Source organism: Pipra filicauda, unplaced genomic scaffold (assembly GCF_003945595.2).
Source record: "Pipra filicauda isolate LSUMZ 115617 unplaced genomic scaffold, ASM394559v2 scaffold1133_size27127_pilon, whole genome shotgun sequence".
In the NCBI taxonomy this organism is placed as follows: domain Eukaryota; kingdom Metazoa; phylum Chordata; class Aves; order Passeriformes; family Pipridae; genus Pipra; species Pipra filicauda.
In genome coordinates, this window is record NW_024103578.1 from 11521 (window position 1) to 27124 (window position 15604).

A 15604-nucleotide genomic window follows, 5' to 3' on the forward strand; every position below is an offset into this window, starting at 1 on the left:
AATCTTCCAGACTTTTTTTCCTTAGGGAAAGAGCTGCTGTTCCCTTTTTTCTGCCCTGCGCTGCAATGGCTGGTCCCTCCTCCTGGAATTTTGAATCCAAATGAAGATTCCTTCTCGACAAAAGGTGCCACCAGAAAAAACTCTTGCTGCCCAAGAAGTGCCCAGGCTGCTACAACAACTACACCTCAAGCCAAAGCTTCCAGACTTTTTTCCTGGTGGAAAGAGCTGCTGTTGCCTTTTTTCAGTTCTGCGCTGCAATGACCGGTCCCACCTCCTGGAAATATTACTCTAAATGAAGATTCCTGTCAGAGAAAATGTGCCACCACAGAAAGTTCTTCCTGGCCAAGAAGTGCCCAGACTACCCCAACAACTGAGCCTCAGAGCCAAAGCTTCCAGACTTTTTTTCCTTAGGGAAAGAGGTGCTGTTCCCTTTTCTCAGCCCTGCGCTGCAATGGCCGGTCCCACCTCCTGGAATTTTGAATCCAAATCAAGATTCCTCTTAGAGAAAAGGTGCCACCACAGAAAACTCTTGTTGCCCAAGAAGTGCCCAGACTATCCCAAAACTCCACCTCAAAACCAAATCTTCCAGACTTTTTTTCCTGGTGGAAAGAGCTGTTGTTCCCTTTTTTCAACCTGGCTCTGCAATGGCCTGTCCCTCCTCCTGGAAAATTTACTCTAAATGAAGATTCCTGCCAGACAAAAGGTGCCACCACAGAAAACTCTTGCTGCCCAAGAAGTGCCCAGGCTGCCCAAACAACTGCACCTGAAGCCAAAGCTTCCAGACTTTTTTCCTGGTGGAAGAGCTACTGTTCCCTTTTTTCAGGCCTGCGCTGCAATGGCCGGTCCCACCTCCTGGAAAATTTACTCTAAATGAAGATTCCTGCCACACAAAAGGTAACACCACAGAAAGTTCTTGCTGACCCAGAAATGCCCAGGCTTCTCCAACAACTACACCTCAAGCCAAGGCCTCCAGTCTTTTTTTCCTGGTGGAAGGAGCTGCTGTTCCCTTTTTTCAGCCCTGTGCTGCAATGGCCGGTCCCACCTCCTGGAAAATTTACTCTAAATGAAGATTCCTGCCAGACAAAAGGTGCCACCACAGAAAACTCTTGCTGCCCAAGAAGTGCCCAGACTACCCCAACAACTTGACCTCAAAGCCAAAGCCTCCAGTATTTTTTTCCTGGTGGAAGGAGCTGCTGTTCCCTTTTTTCTGCCCTGCGCTGCAATGGCCTGTCCCACCTCCTGGAAAATTTTCTCTAAATGAAGATTCCTGCCACATAAAAGGTACCACCACAGAAAGTTATTGCTGACCCAGAAATGCCCAGGCTTCTCCAACAACTCCACCTGAAGCCAAAGCTTCCAGACTTTTTTCCTGGTGGAAGGAGCTGCTGTTCCCTTTTTTCAGGCCTGCACTCCAATGGCCGGTCCCACCTCCTGGAATTTTGAATCCAAATCAAGATTCCTCCTAGACAAAAGGTGCCACCACAGAAAACTCTTGTTGCCCAAGAAGTGCCTAGACTATCCCAACAACTCCACCTCAAAACCAAATCTTCCAGACTTTTTTTCCTGGTGGAAAGAGCTGCTGTTCCCTTTTTTCAGCCTGGCTCTGCAATGACCTGTCCCTCCTCCTGGAAAATTTACACCAAATGAAGATTCCTGCCAGACAAAATGTGCCACCAGAAAAAACTCTTGCTGCCCAAGAAGTGCCCAGGCTGCCCCAACAACTCCACCTGAAGCCAAAGCTTCCCGACTTTTTTTCCTGGTGGAAGGAGCTGCTGTTCCCTTTTTTCAGCCCTGCTCTGCAATGGCCTGTCCCTCCTCCTGGAAAATTGAATCCAACTGAAGATTCCTGCCAGACAAAAGGTGCCACCACGGAAAACTCTTCCTACCCAAGAAGTGCCCAGGCTGCTCCAACAACTGCACCTCAAAGCCAAAGAATCCAGACTTTTTTTCCTGGTGGAATGAGCTGCTGTTCCCTTTTCTCAGCCCTGCGCTGCAATGGCCGGTCCCACCTCCTGGAAAATTGAATCCAAATGAAGATTCTTTCTGCAGAAAAGGTGCCACCACAGGAACCTCTTGTTGCCCAAGAAGTGCCCAGACTGCAAGAACTGCACCTGAAGCCAAAGCTTCCAGACTTTTTTTCCTGGTGGAAAGAGCTGCTGTTCCCTTTTTGCAGCCCTGCACTGCAATGGCCGGTCCCACCTCCTGAAAAATTTACTCCAACTGAAGATTCCTGCCAGACAAAAGGTGCCACCACAGAAAACTCGTCCTGCCTAAGAAGTGCCCAGGTTGCTTCAACAACTACACCTGAAGCCAAAGCTTCCAGACTTTTTTTCCTTAGGGAAAGAGGTGCTGTTCCCTTTTCTCAGCCCTGCACTGCAATGGCCGGTCCCACCTCCTGGAAAATTTAATGTAAATGAAGATTCCTCCTAGACAAAAGGTGCCACCACAGAAAACTCTTGCTGCCCCAAAAGTGCCCAGGCTGCCCCAACAACTGGACCTGAAACCAATGGATTCAGACTTTTTTTCCTGGTGGAAGGAGCTGCTGTTCCCTTTTTTCAGCACTGTACTACAATGGCTTGTCCCACCTCCTGAAAAATTGAATCCAAATGAAGATTCCTGCCAGACAAAAGGTGCCATGTAAGTGGGGTACTTTTTAATTACATGATCAATGGAGCATAGATGCGTTAGAACGGAATCATATTAGGATGTGAAACCAGCCAGAGTATGGTACAATGTAACTTCATGGCACAGGTTAATTGTAAGGTCCATTGTGCTTTTTAGCAAGTCAGCTTGATATCCCCTATTATCAGAGCTGAGTTCTTCCTTGGTTTTGCTACATAATGCAAGACAGATACATCTACCCTTGAAACACAATGGTAGAGGTCATCCATAGGGGTGAGAAAGATGATGATGGGAGGAAGATGATGTGGGCAGGGGTCGCTCGCCCCTTGCCCTACAGCAGGGCATGCACAGACTGTTGCCATGAGGTGATGATCAGGTGGGGTTTGGCTGCCACTCAGGCATCACCTTATACTGGGTACTGGCCCTACGTGGTGTAATGTGGAGCTGATAAAATGGGGTGTCAGGACTGCTGGGGTGAGCGATCCTCATCCTGCCATGGAGACTGTGTTGTTCTGCCGGGACACCCGCTAAGCACGGGCACCGACCAGCTGCTGCAGATCCTGGCAGCCCTGGCCTGTCTGTGTGGGTAAGCACAGGTTATTGATAGTAAGCAACTGAGAGAACAAACTTTTAAATATCCTTTTAGTGTTCCTTTAATTCCCCTTTTATGTTTATGGTATTTTTCCTTTAGTTTCCCTTTTTACTAACCAATATCGTGTTATCCATAATATTGTGTTAAGATCCTTTCTTGGTATCCCTTTTCACTAGTTAATACTGTATTAAATGCTGTTTGTAATATTTGTTTTAATGCCACCCGATAAGGTAGTTAATTTGTATCCTTTTTAGTTTTTGATTCCTCTTGCTAAGTTTATTATTATTATTATTCTCACTGTAATAAAAGATATTTTGTGTGTTGGAGTATTTCTGGCACATGTCTTTATTCCGGACATGTATCCAAACGAACGGTTACAATCACAGCTCCCCTGTGACATCAGATCTTTCCTGTGACATCACATCCTCCCCATGATATCACACCTGCTCTGTGACATCACGTCCTTCCTGAGACATCACATCTTCCCTATGGCGTCACATCCATCATAAGACATCACATCTCCCTTGTGATATCAGATCATCCCTGTGATGTCATGTCCTCCCTTGTGACATCACAGCTCCCCTGTGACATAACATCCTCCCTGTGACATCACATCCGTCCTGTGACATCCACATCTCCCCTATGACATCATATCAGTCCTGTGACATCACATTTTTCATGTGATATCACAGCTCCCCTGTGATGTCACATGCATCATATGACATCACATCTCTCATGTGATAACATATTATCCCTGTGACATCACGTCCTCCCCTCTGACATCACACGTTCCTGTGACAACACACCTCCCTGTGACATCACATCTGTCCTATGATATCACATCCATCATATGACATCACATATATCCTGTGATATCATATCACTGTGATGTCACGTGCTCCCCTGTGACCTCACATCGTCCCTGTGACCTCACAGCTCCCTATGATAACACATCCACCCTGTGACATCACATTTCCCGTATGACATCACATCCATCATATGACATCACACCTCTCCTGTGATATCAAATAATCCTTTCTGTGATATCATATCTACCAACGTCACAACCATAATATGTCATCACATCTCCCTTATGACATCACATCTCCCCTGTGACATCACATCCAGTGACATCCAGATCCATCCCAAGGTTGGGGGGTGTGTGAGACAGGCAGAACCACAAATGCCTGCACAGCCCAGAGCAGTCAGTGTGGGGCTGTGCTTGCTGCTGCAGAGACCCCCAGGGAACAAACCCAGGCAGTAGTTTGGGGGGATGTGTGGGTGTGTCCCTAAGGAGGACACTTGCCTTATTATTGCTTATTATTTGTAATATCTTATAGATCTATCATACAACACCTAAGAATGGATTCTGTAGAATATGTGCCATAGATATTTGGGTTGGGTCTGGCTGAGCTGCAGTTCAGTTCCCCACAGCAGCCCTCCCAGGGCTGGGCTTGGCATTGGCAGCTGGAAGGGGGTTGAGAACACCCCAGTGTTTTGGCCACTGCTGAGCACAGCACCAACACTGGGACATTCCTTCCTTAGCTGAGGGCAAGAGCCTGGCAGGGGACCCAAGCAGGCCAGTTGAGCCCAACTGAGCCAAGGGACATTGCAGCCCATGGGAGGTCAGCTCAGCTCTAAAAGCTGAGGCAGGGAGCAGGAGGGGGGCATTCATTGTCTGATGGCTGCCTGCTGAGGAACCGTCCCGCGGACCCAAGCCCTGCTCCTCGGGAGTGGCCGACCATGGCTGCTCATGGGAAGCAGAGAACAAACCCTGCTGTCTTTGGCTTTAAATAAACTGTCTTAACCCACGAGTTGTTTTTTTTCCCACCTTACTCTCTCCCCTGACCTGCTAGGGAGTGATAGAGCGCCTGGGAGGGCACCTGGTGTTCAACCACAGTCAACCCACCACACACCTGAACAATTCCAGAGACTCCACCACCTCCCTGGGCTACTTGTTCCAGTGCCTGAACACTCTCTCAGTGGAAAAAGGTTTCTTTAACATCTAATATGAACCTTGCCCAACACAATTTAAGGCCGTTTCCTCTCTTCTGTCACTAAAGGCTTTAAAGAAGAGACCGACCCTCATCCCACTAAAACCTCCTTTCAGGTCATTGCAGAGAGCAATGAGGTCCCCCCTGAACCTCCCCTTCTCCAGACTCAACAAGCCCAGTTCCCTCAGCCGTCCCTCAGCAGACATGTTTTCCAGAGCCTTCCCCAGCTCCGGTCCCTTCTCTGGACACGCTCCAGCCCCTCAAGGGCCTTTTGGCACTGAGGGGCCACAACTGGACACAGCACTCCAGGTGGGGCCTCTCCAGTGCCCAGCACAGAGGGGCAATCAGTTCTCTGCTCCTGCTGGCCACACTCTTCTCCACAAAGGCCACCATGCCCTTGGCCTTCTTGCCCCCCTGGGCACACTCTGCCTCATATCCAGCCCCTGTCAAGCAGCACCCCCAAGTCCCTTCCTGCTGAGCAGCTCTCCAGCCCCTCTGCCCCCAGCCTGGAGCGTTCCAGGGGGTTGTTGGGACCCAAGGGCAGGCCCTGACACTTAGCCTTATTGATCCAGCCTGTCCAGATCCCTCTGCAGAGCCTTCCTGCCCTCCAGCACATCCACACTCACACCCAGATCAGTCAGTCTCCCAAACAGGACAAACTCTGACCACCAGCAGTCCAGGGTGTCAGTTCTGCTGCCCCCTCCTTCCTCCACCCAGAATGGAAAACTCCATCATTTTGGGGTCTCTGTGCCCACCAGCTCCGACCACCACATCCCCCACCAGTCACAGAATCATGGAATGGTTTGGGTTGGAAGGGACCTTAAAGAGCATCTCAGTCCAACCCCCCGCCATGGGCAGGGACACCTTCCACTAGACTCAGAGCTGAGAGCCCCATCCAGCCTGGCCTTGAACACTTCCAGGAATGGGGCAGCCAGAACTTCTCTGAGCAACCTGTGCCAGGATCTCACTACCATCACAGTCCAGAAATTCTTCCTAATATCCCATCTAACCCTGCCCTCTCTCAGTGTGAAGCCATTCCCCTTGTCCTGTCACTCCAGGCTCTTGTCCAAAGTCTCTCTCCATCTTTCTGGTTGGCTCCCTTCAGGCACTGGAAGGCCACAATTAGGTCACCCCAAAGCCTTCTTTTCTCCAACCTGAACAATCTCAATTCTCTCAGCCTTTCCTCACAGCAGAGCTACTCCATCCCTCTGATCACTTTGATGGTCCCCTCTGGACTCGCTCCAACAGGTCCATGTCCTTCCTGTGCTGGAGCCCAGAGCTGGAGGCAGCTCTGCAGGGGTGACAACATTACAGCCCTGTGTGTTCCAGCAAGGACACTGTGGAACCTCCTGGAGTAAAGGGGCCATTGTGACACTGTAGGGCCTTCTGGAGCCAAAGGAACCCTGGGACACTGTGGAATCTCATGGAATCAAGGGAGCATTTTGACAATGTGAAAACTCATGGAATCAAGGGACCATTGTGGTGCTCCAGGGCCTCATGAAATCAAAGGAATCCTGAGACACTGCGGAACCTCATGGAACCAAGGGGCCATTGTGCCATGAAGGGCCTCATGGAACCAAGGGAGCCCTGAGATATTTCAGGCCCTCATAGAATCAAGGGGCCATTGGACACTGAGGAACCTTGGGGACTCAAAGACCACTGTGACACTGCAGGGCCTCATGGAAACAAATGATCCCTGAGACTTTTCAGAATCTCATGGAATCAAGGGGCCACTGTGACACTGCAGAGTGTCATGGAGACAAAGGGACCCTGGGACACTGTGGACCTCAAGAAATCAAGGGCCCATATTGGCACTGTGGAACTTCATGGAATCAAGGAGACATTCTTACACTGCAGGGCATTATTGAGCCTAAGTAACCATTGTGACACTGTGGAACCTGATGGAGTCAAGGGGCCTTTGTGACATGCGGGGCCACATGGAACCAAAGGAACCCTGAGACATTTCAGGACCTTGTGGAATCAAGGGACCACTGTCATCCTGCAGAGCCTTATAGAGCTAAATGGGCCCTGGGACACTGTGGAACGATGGAATCAAGGGGCCACTGTGACACTGTGGAACCTCATTCAGCCAAAGGAACCCTGGGACAGTGTGGAACCACATGGAATTACTAGGCCACTGTGACACTGCAGGGCTCATGGAACCAAAGGATTCCTGGGACACTGTGGAATCTCATGGAACCAAGGGGCCACTGTGATATGTGGGGCCTCCTAGAACCAAAGGAGTCCTGAGACATTTTGCAAACCCATGGGATCAAGGGTCCATTATCACACTGCAGAGCCTTACAAAGCCAAATGGACCCTGTGACTCTGTGGAACCTCATGGAATCTAGTGGCCATTCCCACACTGTAAAACCTCATGGATACTGTCAGGTTCCCATTATTAAGAGACACCTCTGCCCAAATTCAGCTGCAAAGGAGACCATGTGCCAAAGTCAGCAGTCCAGCTTTGATTTAACAGTAAATAGGAGGGAGAGAGACAGAAAGAAGTAGAAAGAGAGAGAGAGAAGGGGGTGGTGGGAAGCCAGTGAGAGAGAGACAGAGATGAAGTCAATGTATCACACCATGGAGATCCCTGAGGCTCCCACCGGTCCTTCTTCACCCTGCTCTGCTCGGTGGAGGGTCCCCAAGTTGTGTTTCTGGGCTATCACTTTTATACAGCCCAAGCCCTGGGTATTCAGGGGGGTAGATGCTGTTCCCACAGCTTGGGCTGGCACGTCTACAAGGACTTGCTTCCTTTCCCACAGCTTGCCACGGTGGGAGTTTTGCCCGCTGTGCTTCCAGTCTGCAGGTGGGAATCTTTGTCTGGATGGGTTCCCCAGACCTGCCTTACCAGCCCTGCCTTCCTGTTGGGGCTGTCTGCTCTTTCCCCCACTCTGCACAGTGCAATTCTGTCCTGGGGGCTACTTCCAAAGCTTCACCTCCGTTTAGACCTTGGAATTAAAGGCCTTCCTGTTTACCACCAGGGCTTATGTGTTGTGGTGCCTTATGGGATTTTCCTGCTTTGACAGTGTTTTGAGACAGTTCATTGTGCCCTTCAAGTCCTTCCATGTGCACACACACCACTCTCACCAGTGTCTGGCCCTCCAAAGAACACAAGCCCTGATGATTTATAGCTCCCACTCCAGTGGTTGGCACTTGGAGCTCCCTCTGTACCCAGAGCTCAGAGCTCCCTTGTGCCAGAAAGTTTAAAGAGATTGTGCCTCATTCTGCCAAGACAACCCTTGGGAAAAAGTGTCCTTCTGTGTTTCCTGGGATCAGAGCACTCTATTGTCATCTTCCAAAACCTTGGAGAGGTCCCAGAGATCTTCCAGGAGGGAATTTGGGGCCTCAAGCACATGACCCGTATATAGAGGCTGAGGACTCAGGGGTCAGGGGTGTGAAGATTGAGGACAGTAGAGGAGTAGCCTGAGAGGTCTGGAAGGGGGGTGTCAGAGCTGGTGGAGCTTTTCTTCCTGTCAGAAAACAGCCTAAGAAAGAACTAGTGCCACCAAGGGCAGCTGGGGTGGCCTAGACTGGTGACAAGAAGTCAGAAATTGCCCTCTGAGGTCAGTGTTGTGGTGCAATACGTCAGAAAGGAGTCTGGATGAGCCCCAGGCTTTGTGTGTGCAGGAAGAGCCAGGGAGGACGCAGAGATGTCAGTGCAGGAAGGTGCCAGCCAGGTGGGGCAGCTGGGGGGATGACGACAGCCTGCAGGGAAAGGGGCAGGGCATGGACACCGTAGGACAGCCTGGGCTGGAGAGGAGACAGGGATGGGGAGAAGCTGAAAGGCCCTGACACAGCCATCTTCTGCAGGCCTTTGGCCATGGCTGCTGTCGGTGCCCCTGATGCCAGGAGGAGGGGAGTGCCCCTTGCAGCCCTGGGGCCTCATGGCCTCCTTGTCCCTGCTCAGCAGCCTGGCAGGTGCCACCCCATGGTCCTGCCCTTGGCATTGCACATCCCACATCCCAGTGCCCCAGGAAGAGCCCTGAGGAATGAGGCAGGGACAGGATCTGCCTTCCCAGGGGCTGGGGGTCAGGATTTGGTCCTCTGGATTAAGGAAACACATCCAGGTTTCCTCAGCATCAGAGCCACCTTTCCCTTGCTTGTCCATCCTTGTCATCACTGTCTGCAGTTTTCTGCTCTAACTGGAACCTGGGGACACGTTCTCAGTTGTGTCCCTCAGTGAGACTCATTAGCACCAGGAGAAACTTCAGTGTTTCAATCTCACTTTGACTTCCTGAAAAGTTGTTTGAACTTCCTCTCAGGGACTGAGTCTCATGTAAACAACACCAATCCCCCTGAGGGTCATGAAATGCCTGGGGCTGTTGCTGTGCTGCTGAGCTGGGCTGGGCTCCTGGCACACAGGGAGCTCCTGGCAAGCAGGCAGTGCTGCAGAGAGACAGCTCTGCCCAGGAGCAGCTCCTCTGCACAGCCCAGCAGGGCTGAGAGCGCTGCCTGCAGCCACGAGAGAACAGAAGCAAGGCAGAGGGAGGTTAAAGGCAGTGGAAAGATGGGAGGTGTTCAGCTGAGACTTCCCTTGGGGACACAATTTCACAGGCTCTACAGAGTGAGTCTACAGATGTAGGGCAATGTCGCTTGTGTGCCTGGAGGACTCTCCTAAAGCTGCACATCCCACAGCCTTGAGCATCTGTCAGGACTATCCCAGGTTCTCTATTGCAGAGGGGGAGGATGTGCTCCAGGGCTGGGCTTCCCTGAGACACCATCAGAGGGACAGGGCAGGACGGCTCTTTCTCCCATGGCTGGCTGTGGGGTGTGAGGGTGGGGGTGCAGCCAGGGGTGCCCAGGGCTGTCCTGCAGAGCAGGGTCCCCGTGCTCCAGGGTTCTTTGTGACAGGGTAGGGACTTTACTGCCTGCCAGGGTCAGCAATAACCCTACGTGGCCATTTGCCCTCATCTCTACAGGGAGAAGCTGGAAGTGGAGGGAGAGAAGCCCAGCAGGGCCCAGGTAGGGTCTTCCTGCCCTTGAACGAGTGCTGTGTGGGGTCAGGGCTGCTCACAGATCCAGATCACACCAGGACCTTTCCAGGGGAACTTTAAAAGGGGAAGGACAAAGCACAATTATTATGAAGGAAAGGAACTTCTCTGAGTCAGTGTTTTCAGTTTCCAACTCCTGAGGAATCTGGGGCTTGAGAAGTGGAAAAGGAGCTCTCATGTTGGACAAGTCACTGAGACTCCTGAGCTGTAACTTTGAATGAACAGTGGAGCTGAGAGCAGCTTCCTAAAGTGCCTTCAGCCTCTCCTCTGCCTTTGACAGAAGCAGAATCACTTTTGATGGAATCATCAGTTTTTTTCTGACCTATTTTTTTCTACCTGCAAACAAGAAGAAGTGCCCAGTCAGTGCCCTGCAAACAGGCAGGTTTCTGTAGGGCCAAGGTGAGTGCACAGAGGTTGGAATGGGATCTGTGAGTGCTGACAGGGCGAAGTCATGGCACAGGGAAACAACTGAAACACCTCTAGTGTCATGGAATGTTTAGAGATCCCCATATGACCCCTCCAGTGCAGAGCCCTCCCTCTGAACAAGCCCCCTCCCCTCCTCTCCCACCCAGACAAGCCTCTGCCCTCAGGGCCAGGGGGTCCAAGGGCTGAAGCCCCTCCTGTGCAGGCAGAGCTGCAGCAGAGCCGTGGGGCAGCTCTGCAGCCCCGGGCCCAGCTCCCTGAGCAGAGCACAGGGCTGGGAGCAGCTGCCTGGCCCTGCTGGGCTCTGGGAGGTGGCACAGCTGGCTCAGGGTGACCCTGTCCCGAGTGCCTGGTGGGCTCTGCCCCTGCCTCTCCCAGCCCCACCCTCCCTGTGCTGGGCCTTGTTCCTCTCCTGTCTGTGCCAGGGTTCTTGTTCCCTTGGTGGTGCTGTGGGGCTCTCTGGGCAGGGCAGTTTGAGCTGCAGAGTCACCCCCTGCCCTTGTGGGTCCTTTCCTGCAGCCCTGTCCATGGGAACAAGTGTCCCAGCTTTCCTCTGCCCTGGGGGCTCTGGGCAATGCTGTCAGTGTATCCAGGGAAGGAGCTGAATCTCCCTGAATCAAATGCCATCATCAGGATACTCGGCTGTCTCCCTAAAGTTTCATTTCAAGCTGGGAGCTTCCCTCCAGGATGAACACCTGTCTGTTATCTTTGTGTTCTCTGAAAGCCCCAGGAAGAAGCACAGAATTCAACAATGTAGAAAATGCTGTTGGGTTGGGGAAATGAGCCATGTGTGTTTTTGGCTACCAGTGTGGTGCTGAGACCTTGAGAAAGGGACAGACATTTGAGGGTCTGTGGTGGATCCATCTGCTTTCATTAGTACCTGGTGTTTTATAAGGGAAACACTGGGGTGTGATCATCCCTCTGAGAAAGTGAAAGCCCAGAGAATCCTGGAACACAAAAGAGTGACAGACCACATCCCCTCCCTCCCCACTGATCCCTCTCCCTCACAGAACTCCCTTTGTTTCCCCAAGGGCAGCAGAAATGATGAGGTTTCTGACATCCCAGAATAGTCACCAGGGGAGATACAGGGGGAGCTGTAAAACCCTCCCAAACTCTTACCCTGCCTTTACAACTACACTGGGGGTGCAGATGCTGACAGGCCCTTCCACATTGGCAGAGGTTTCACAGGACAGAGTTGAGCATCAGCACAGGTCCCTTCCCCTGCCAATTCTGCAGAGTGGGGCTGAATTCAAGAGCCTGTGGGCAAAGGCCCTGGCCTTCATTGCACACATGGCCAGCATAAACCAGGGCTCCATGCACAGAGCTAAAGGAAGGACTGCTAGAAAAAGAAAACTGTCTGTGTGTGACAGAGGGAGGGGAGTGGTGTGTATGGGAATGGCTTTGATTTTGCTCAGACAGGTCCCCCTTTATTGTCACTGTTTTTTCTCCTGTGACAGTTCCTCATGTCCAGAGGTAGCAAATGTCCAACAGCAGCTCCGTGTCCCAGTTCCTCCTCCTGGCATTCGCAGACAGGAGGGAGCTGCAGCTCCTGCACTTCTGGCTCTTCCTGGCCATCTCCCTGGCTGCCCTCCTGGCCAACAGCCTCATCCTCAGCGCTGTAGCCTGTGACCACCACCTGCACACCCCCATGGGCTTCTTCCTGCTCAACCTCTCCCTCACAGACCTGGGCTGCATCTGCACCACTGTCCCCAAAGCCATGCACAATTCCCTCTGGGGCACCAGAACCATTTCCTACCAGGGATGTGCTGCCCAGGTTTTTCTCCTCATATTCTTTTTTAGAACAGAGTTTTATCTCCTGACTGTCATGTGCTACGACCGCTACGTTGCCATCTGCAAACCCCTGCACTACGGGACCCTCCTGGGCAGCAGAGCTTGTGCCCACATGGCAGCAGCTGCCTGGGCCACTGGCTTTCTCAATGCTCTGCTGCACACAGCCAATACATTTTCTTTGCCCCTGTGCCAGGGCAATGCCCTGGAACAGTTCTTCTGTGAAATCCCACACATCCTCAAGCTCTCCTGCTCACACTCAGGTTACCTCAGGGAAATTGGGCTTCTTATGGTTAGTGCCTGTTTAGTGGTTGGTTGTTTCATTTTCATTGTTTTCTCCTATGTGCAGATCTTCAGGGCTGTACTGAGGATCCCATCTCAGCAGGGACGGCACAAAGCCTTTTCCATGTGCCTCCCTCACCTGGCCGTGGTCTCCCTGTTTGTCAGCACTGTCGTTTTTTCCTACCTGAAGCCCCCCTCCCTCTCCTCCCCATCCCTGGACCTAGTGGCGTCAGTTCTGTACTCGGTGGTGCCTCCAGCACTGAACCCCTTCATCTACAGCCTCAGGAATCAGCAGATCAAGGATGCCCTGAGAAAAATGATGACTGGATGCTTTTCAGGAGCAATAAAGTGCCATTTTTCTGGTGTGTAGCATTCAGAATGGGACTCTATAATGGACCAGCCTTCCTGGTCAGGTTTTTCCTGGAGGTCCTCGGCTTCTTCTTGCAATAATTTCCTGTGCAATTAAATATTATTGTGCATCTGCCTTCTAATTTATTGTCTACCCATTAAATTTGATCCAGAGATGTAAAAATGATGAATTGTGCTCTCTGAGTTTTTAAACAAAATAAAGGACCCTGCAGTGCCTTCTTTGTCCAAGACCCTTCTTCTTAGCTGTTCCTAAAGGACAGCACACTGCAGGACAGGGTGTATTTGCAAACGGCAAGGGGACAATAATCCCAGCCCAGCAGCACTGCCAGGGAGCAGCAGGGCTTGGTCTTTGCAGAGCTGCTCTCTTGCCACTTCCACACTGTCCTCCTGAGCCCCTTTCTCGCTGTAAGGCCTGAGTGCTCTCTGAGCACAGTCCTGTGGGCTGGAAGCCCTTGGAGCACAGGCAGGGACAGGCCCTGGGAACTTGTGAAGCAGAGCTGGGCTCCCTTCCAGCATCTCCAGGATGCTGTGGGATCTTCTGAGGCCACTGCATGTACTGGGTCACTGCTTCTGTGTCCTTGCTTCAGGGCTGGAACTCTCCTGCAGTGTCTCCATGACACTCCTGCTCTCTGCTTTCCAGGTTTCATTTTCAGATCCAGTCTTCCCCTCCTGTTCACAGGGACATCCTGGGAGTGCTTCAGAGCTGCCATCCTGGGGCAGCTCCTGCCCAGCGTGGGCAGGCACAAGGTCTCTCCAGCTGCTCCTCTCCCCTCCCAGTGCCACTGTTTTCTGCAGCCTCCTCATCCTTGCCCAGCACAGCCCTCCTGGCACAGTTGGACACAGCCCTTGTTCTACCCCCTCCTCAGGCACCTGCCCAACCCCCTCAGCTCCAGCCTGAGGGCCAGAAACCTTCAGGGCAGGGAGGCACTGGGGAAAGTGCTGAGGAAACCTTTCAGCTGTGCTCAAATCCAATTGGAGGGGTTGTCCTTGAGGAAGAAATCCCTTCTCATTCTCCAGAACCACCAGGACAACCTGTGTTGTGTCCTGGGCACTCCTCTGGAAGTGTGGGATGTTGAAAAGGTTTTGGTGTCAGGGCTATTGAGAAGGCTGGGCAGTGTCACTGGGAGACCTCTCCCAAACCCTTGGAAAGGCCAGAGCCATCCCAGAGCTTCCTGGGACCTTGGCAAAGGCAGACATGGAAGCAGTCTGCCATCAGGGCAGCAAGGAGGGTTGGCAGAGTTCCAGACTGCTCAGGCTCAGCAGGGAAGGGGATAGGGCAAGTCCTGCTGCAACCATTCCCAGGCATGGGAAGGACAAGTCAGGGATTGCAGAACCCCTGTGGGAGGGAATAGAAGGGGATGTTGTGTGCCCAGACTTTATCAAGGCCCTTGACATGGTCTCCTGTGGTCTCCTTATGGCCAGACTGGTGAGAGCTGGACTGAAGAAGTGGAAGATGTGGTGGGTGGGAAGTTGGTGAATGAAGAGTGTCAAATAAAATCCATGGTACAAAGACCTCTTGGTAGTAAGTTCCTGGTGAAATCCCTCAGTGAGCAGCCCTTGAACACCACTAGAGAACATCTTTTTTAGCTCTCTGTACAATGGGTTAAAATGTATTTTCAAGTCCTTTGTGGATGATGCCAAATTGCAGGGAGCCCTTGAGCAACCTGTCCTGGTTTAAAGACACATATTGGGGTGGGAACTCTAATAAAATGAACTCAGTCCCCTTTTATTCCCCACCACTACAGGGAGACAAAATATAAGGAGGTATAAGTGAAAAGAATAAGAGTTACTGACAAGAAATACAGAAGCAAAACCAGCAATACCAACAGAAGAGTTCAAAGCTACAGCAGAGAGAGAAATTGCCTCCTCTCTCCCCCCCAACCCAACTCCCTTTTGTTGGGAGATGAAACAGGGATCAACATGTTTCCCTTCTCCCTTTTCCCCCTGAATGAACAAAGAACAAAAAAGAAAACCATGAGAAAGAGGGGGCAAAGCAAATGTGGGAAACTCTCTGGTCTGAGATCAGTTGTGCTGCCCAAGAACACGCTGACTCCAGAGGTGTCCAAGCGGGGCAGAGCCGGCGACTCCGGTCCGTGCGGCGGCGGGGGGGAGGCAGCGGCTCTGCTTGATTCCATGGAGTTCTGGGGAGGCACAGTGGGCCCTTGGTTCCAGGAGGCTCTGAGATGTCCCAGGATTCCTTTTGTTCCAAAGAGACCGTGCATGTCACAATGGTCCCTTGGTTCCATGAGATTCCACAGTGTCCCTGCATTCCTTTGGTTCCATGAGGCCCTGCATTGTCACAGGGCCACTTGATTCCGTGACATTACAAAGAATCAGAATGGTCCCTTGATTTAAGGCCAACTGATCATGGGGTTGCCTTGGGGGGAGTGTGGGCACCCAGACAAGGGAGTTGTCACCCCCCTGGACTCAGCCCTGGGGTCACCACATCTGGACTGGTCTGTCTGAGTGTAGGGCTCCCCATTCTGGAAGGATGAGGAAGAACTGGAGAGGGTCTAGAGGAGATCTGACAAGAAAGAGCT

At 51.9% G+C, this 15604-nt stretch overlaps 1 protein-coding gene across 1 annotated transcript; it reads left to right on the top strand.

Annotated features, from left to right (window-relative positions):
- Window positions 1-12099: 12099 nt before the first annotated feature.
- Window positions 12100-13023, top strand: LOC113999228 (olfactory receptor 14J1-like; the record flags this gene model as incomplete). The annotated part of the gene is made up of 1 exon (XM_027742515.2): window positions 12100-13023. A coding segment is annotated over exon 1 (918 nt), but the record flags the coding sequence as incomplete, so codon positions are not given.
- Between the last annotated feature and the right edge of the window lie 2581 nt (window positions 13024-15604).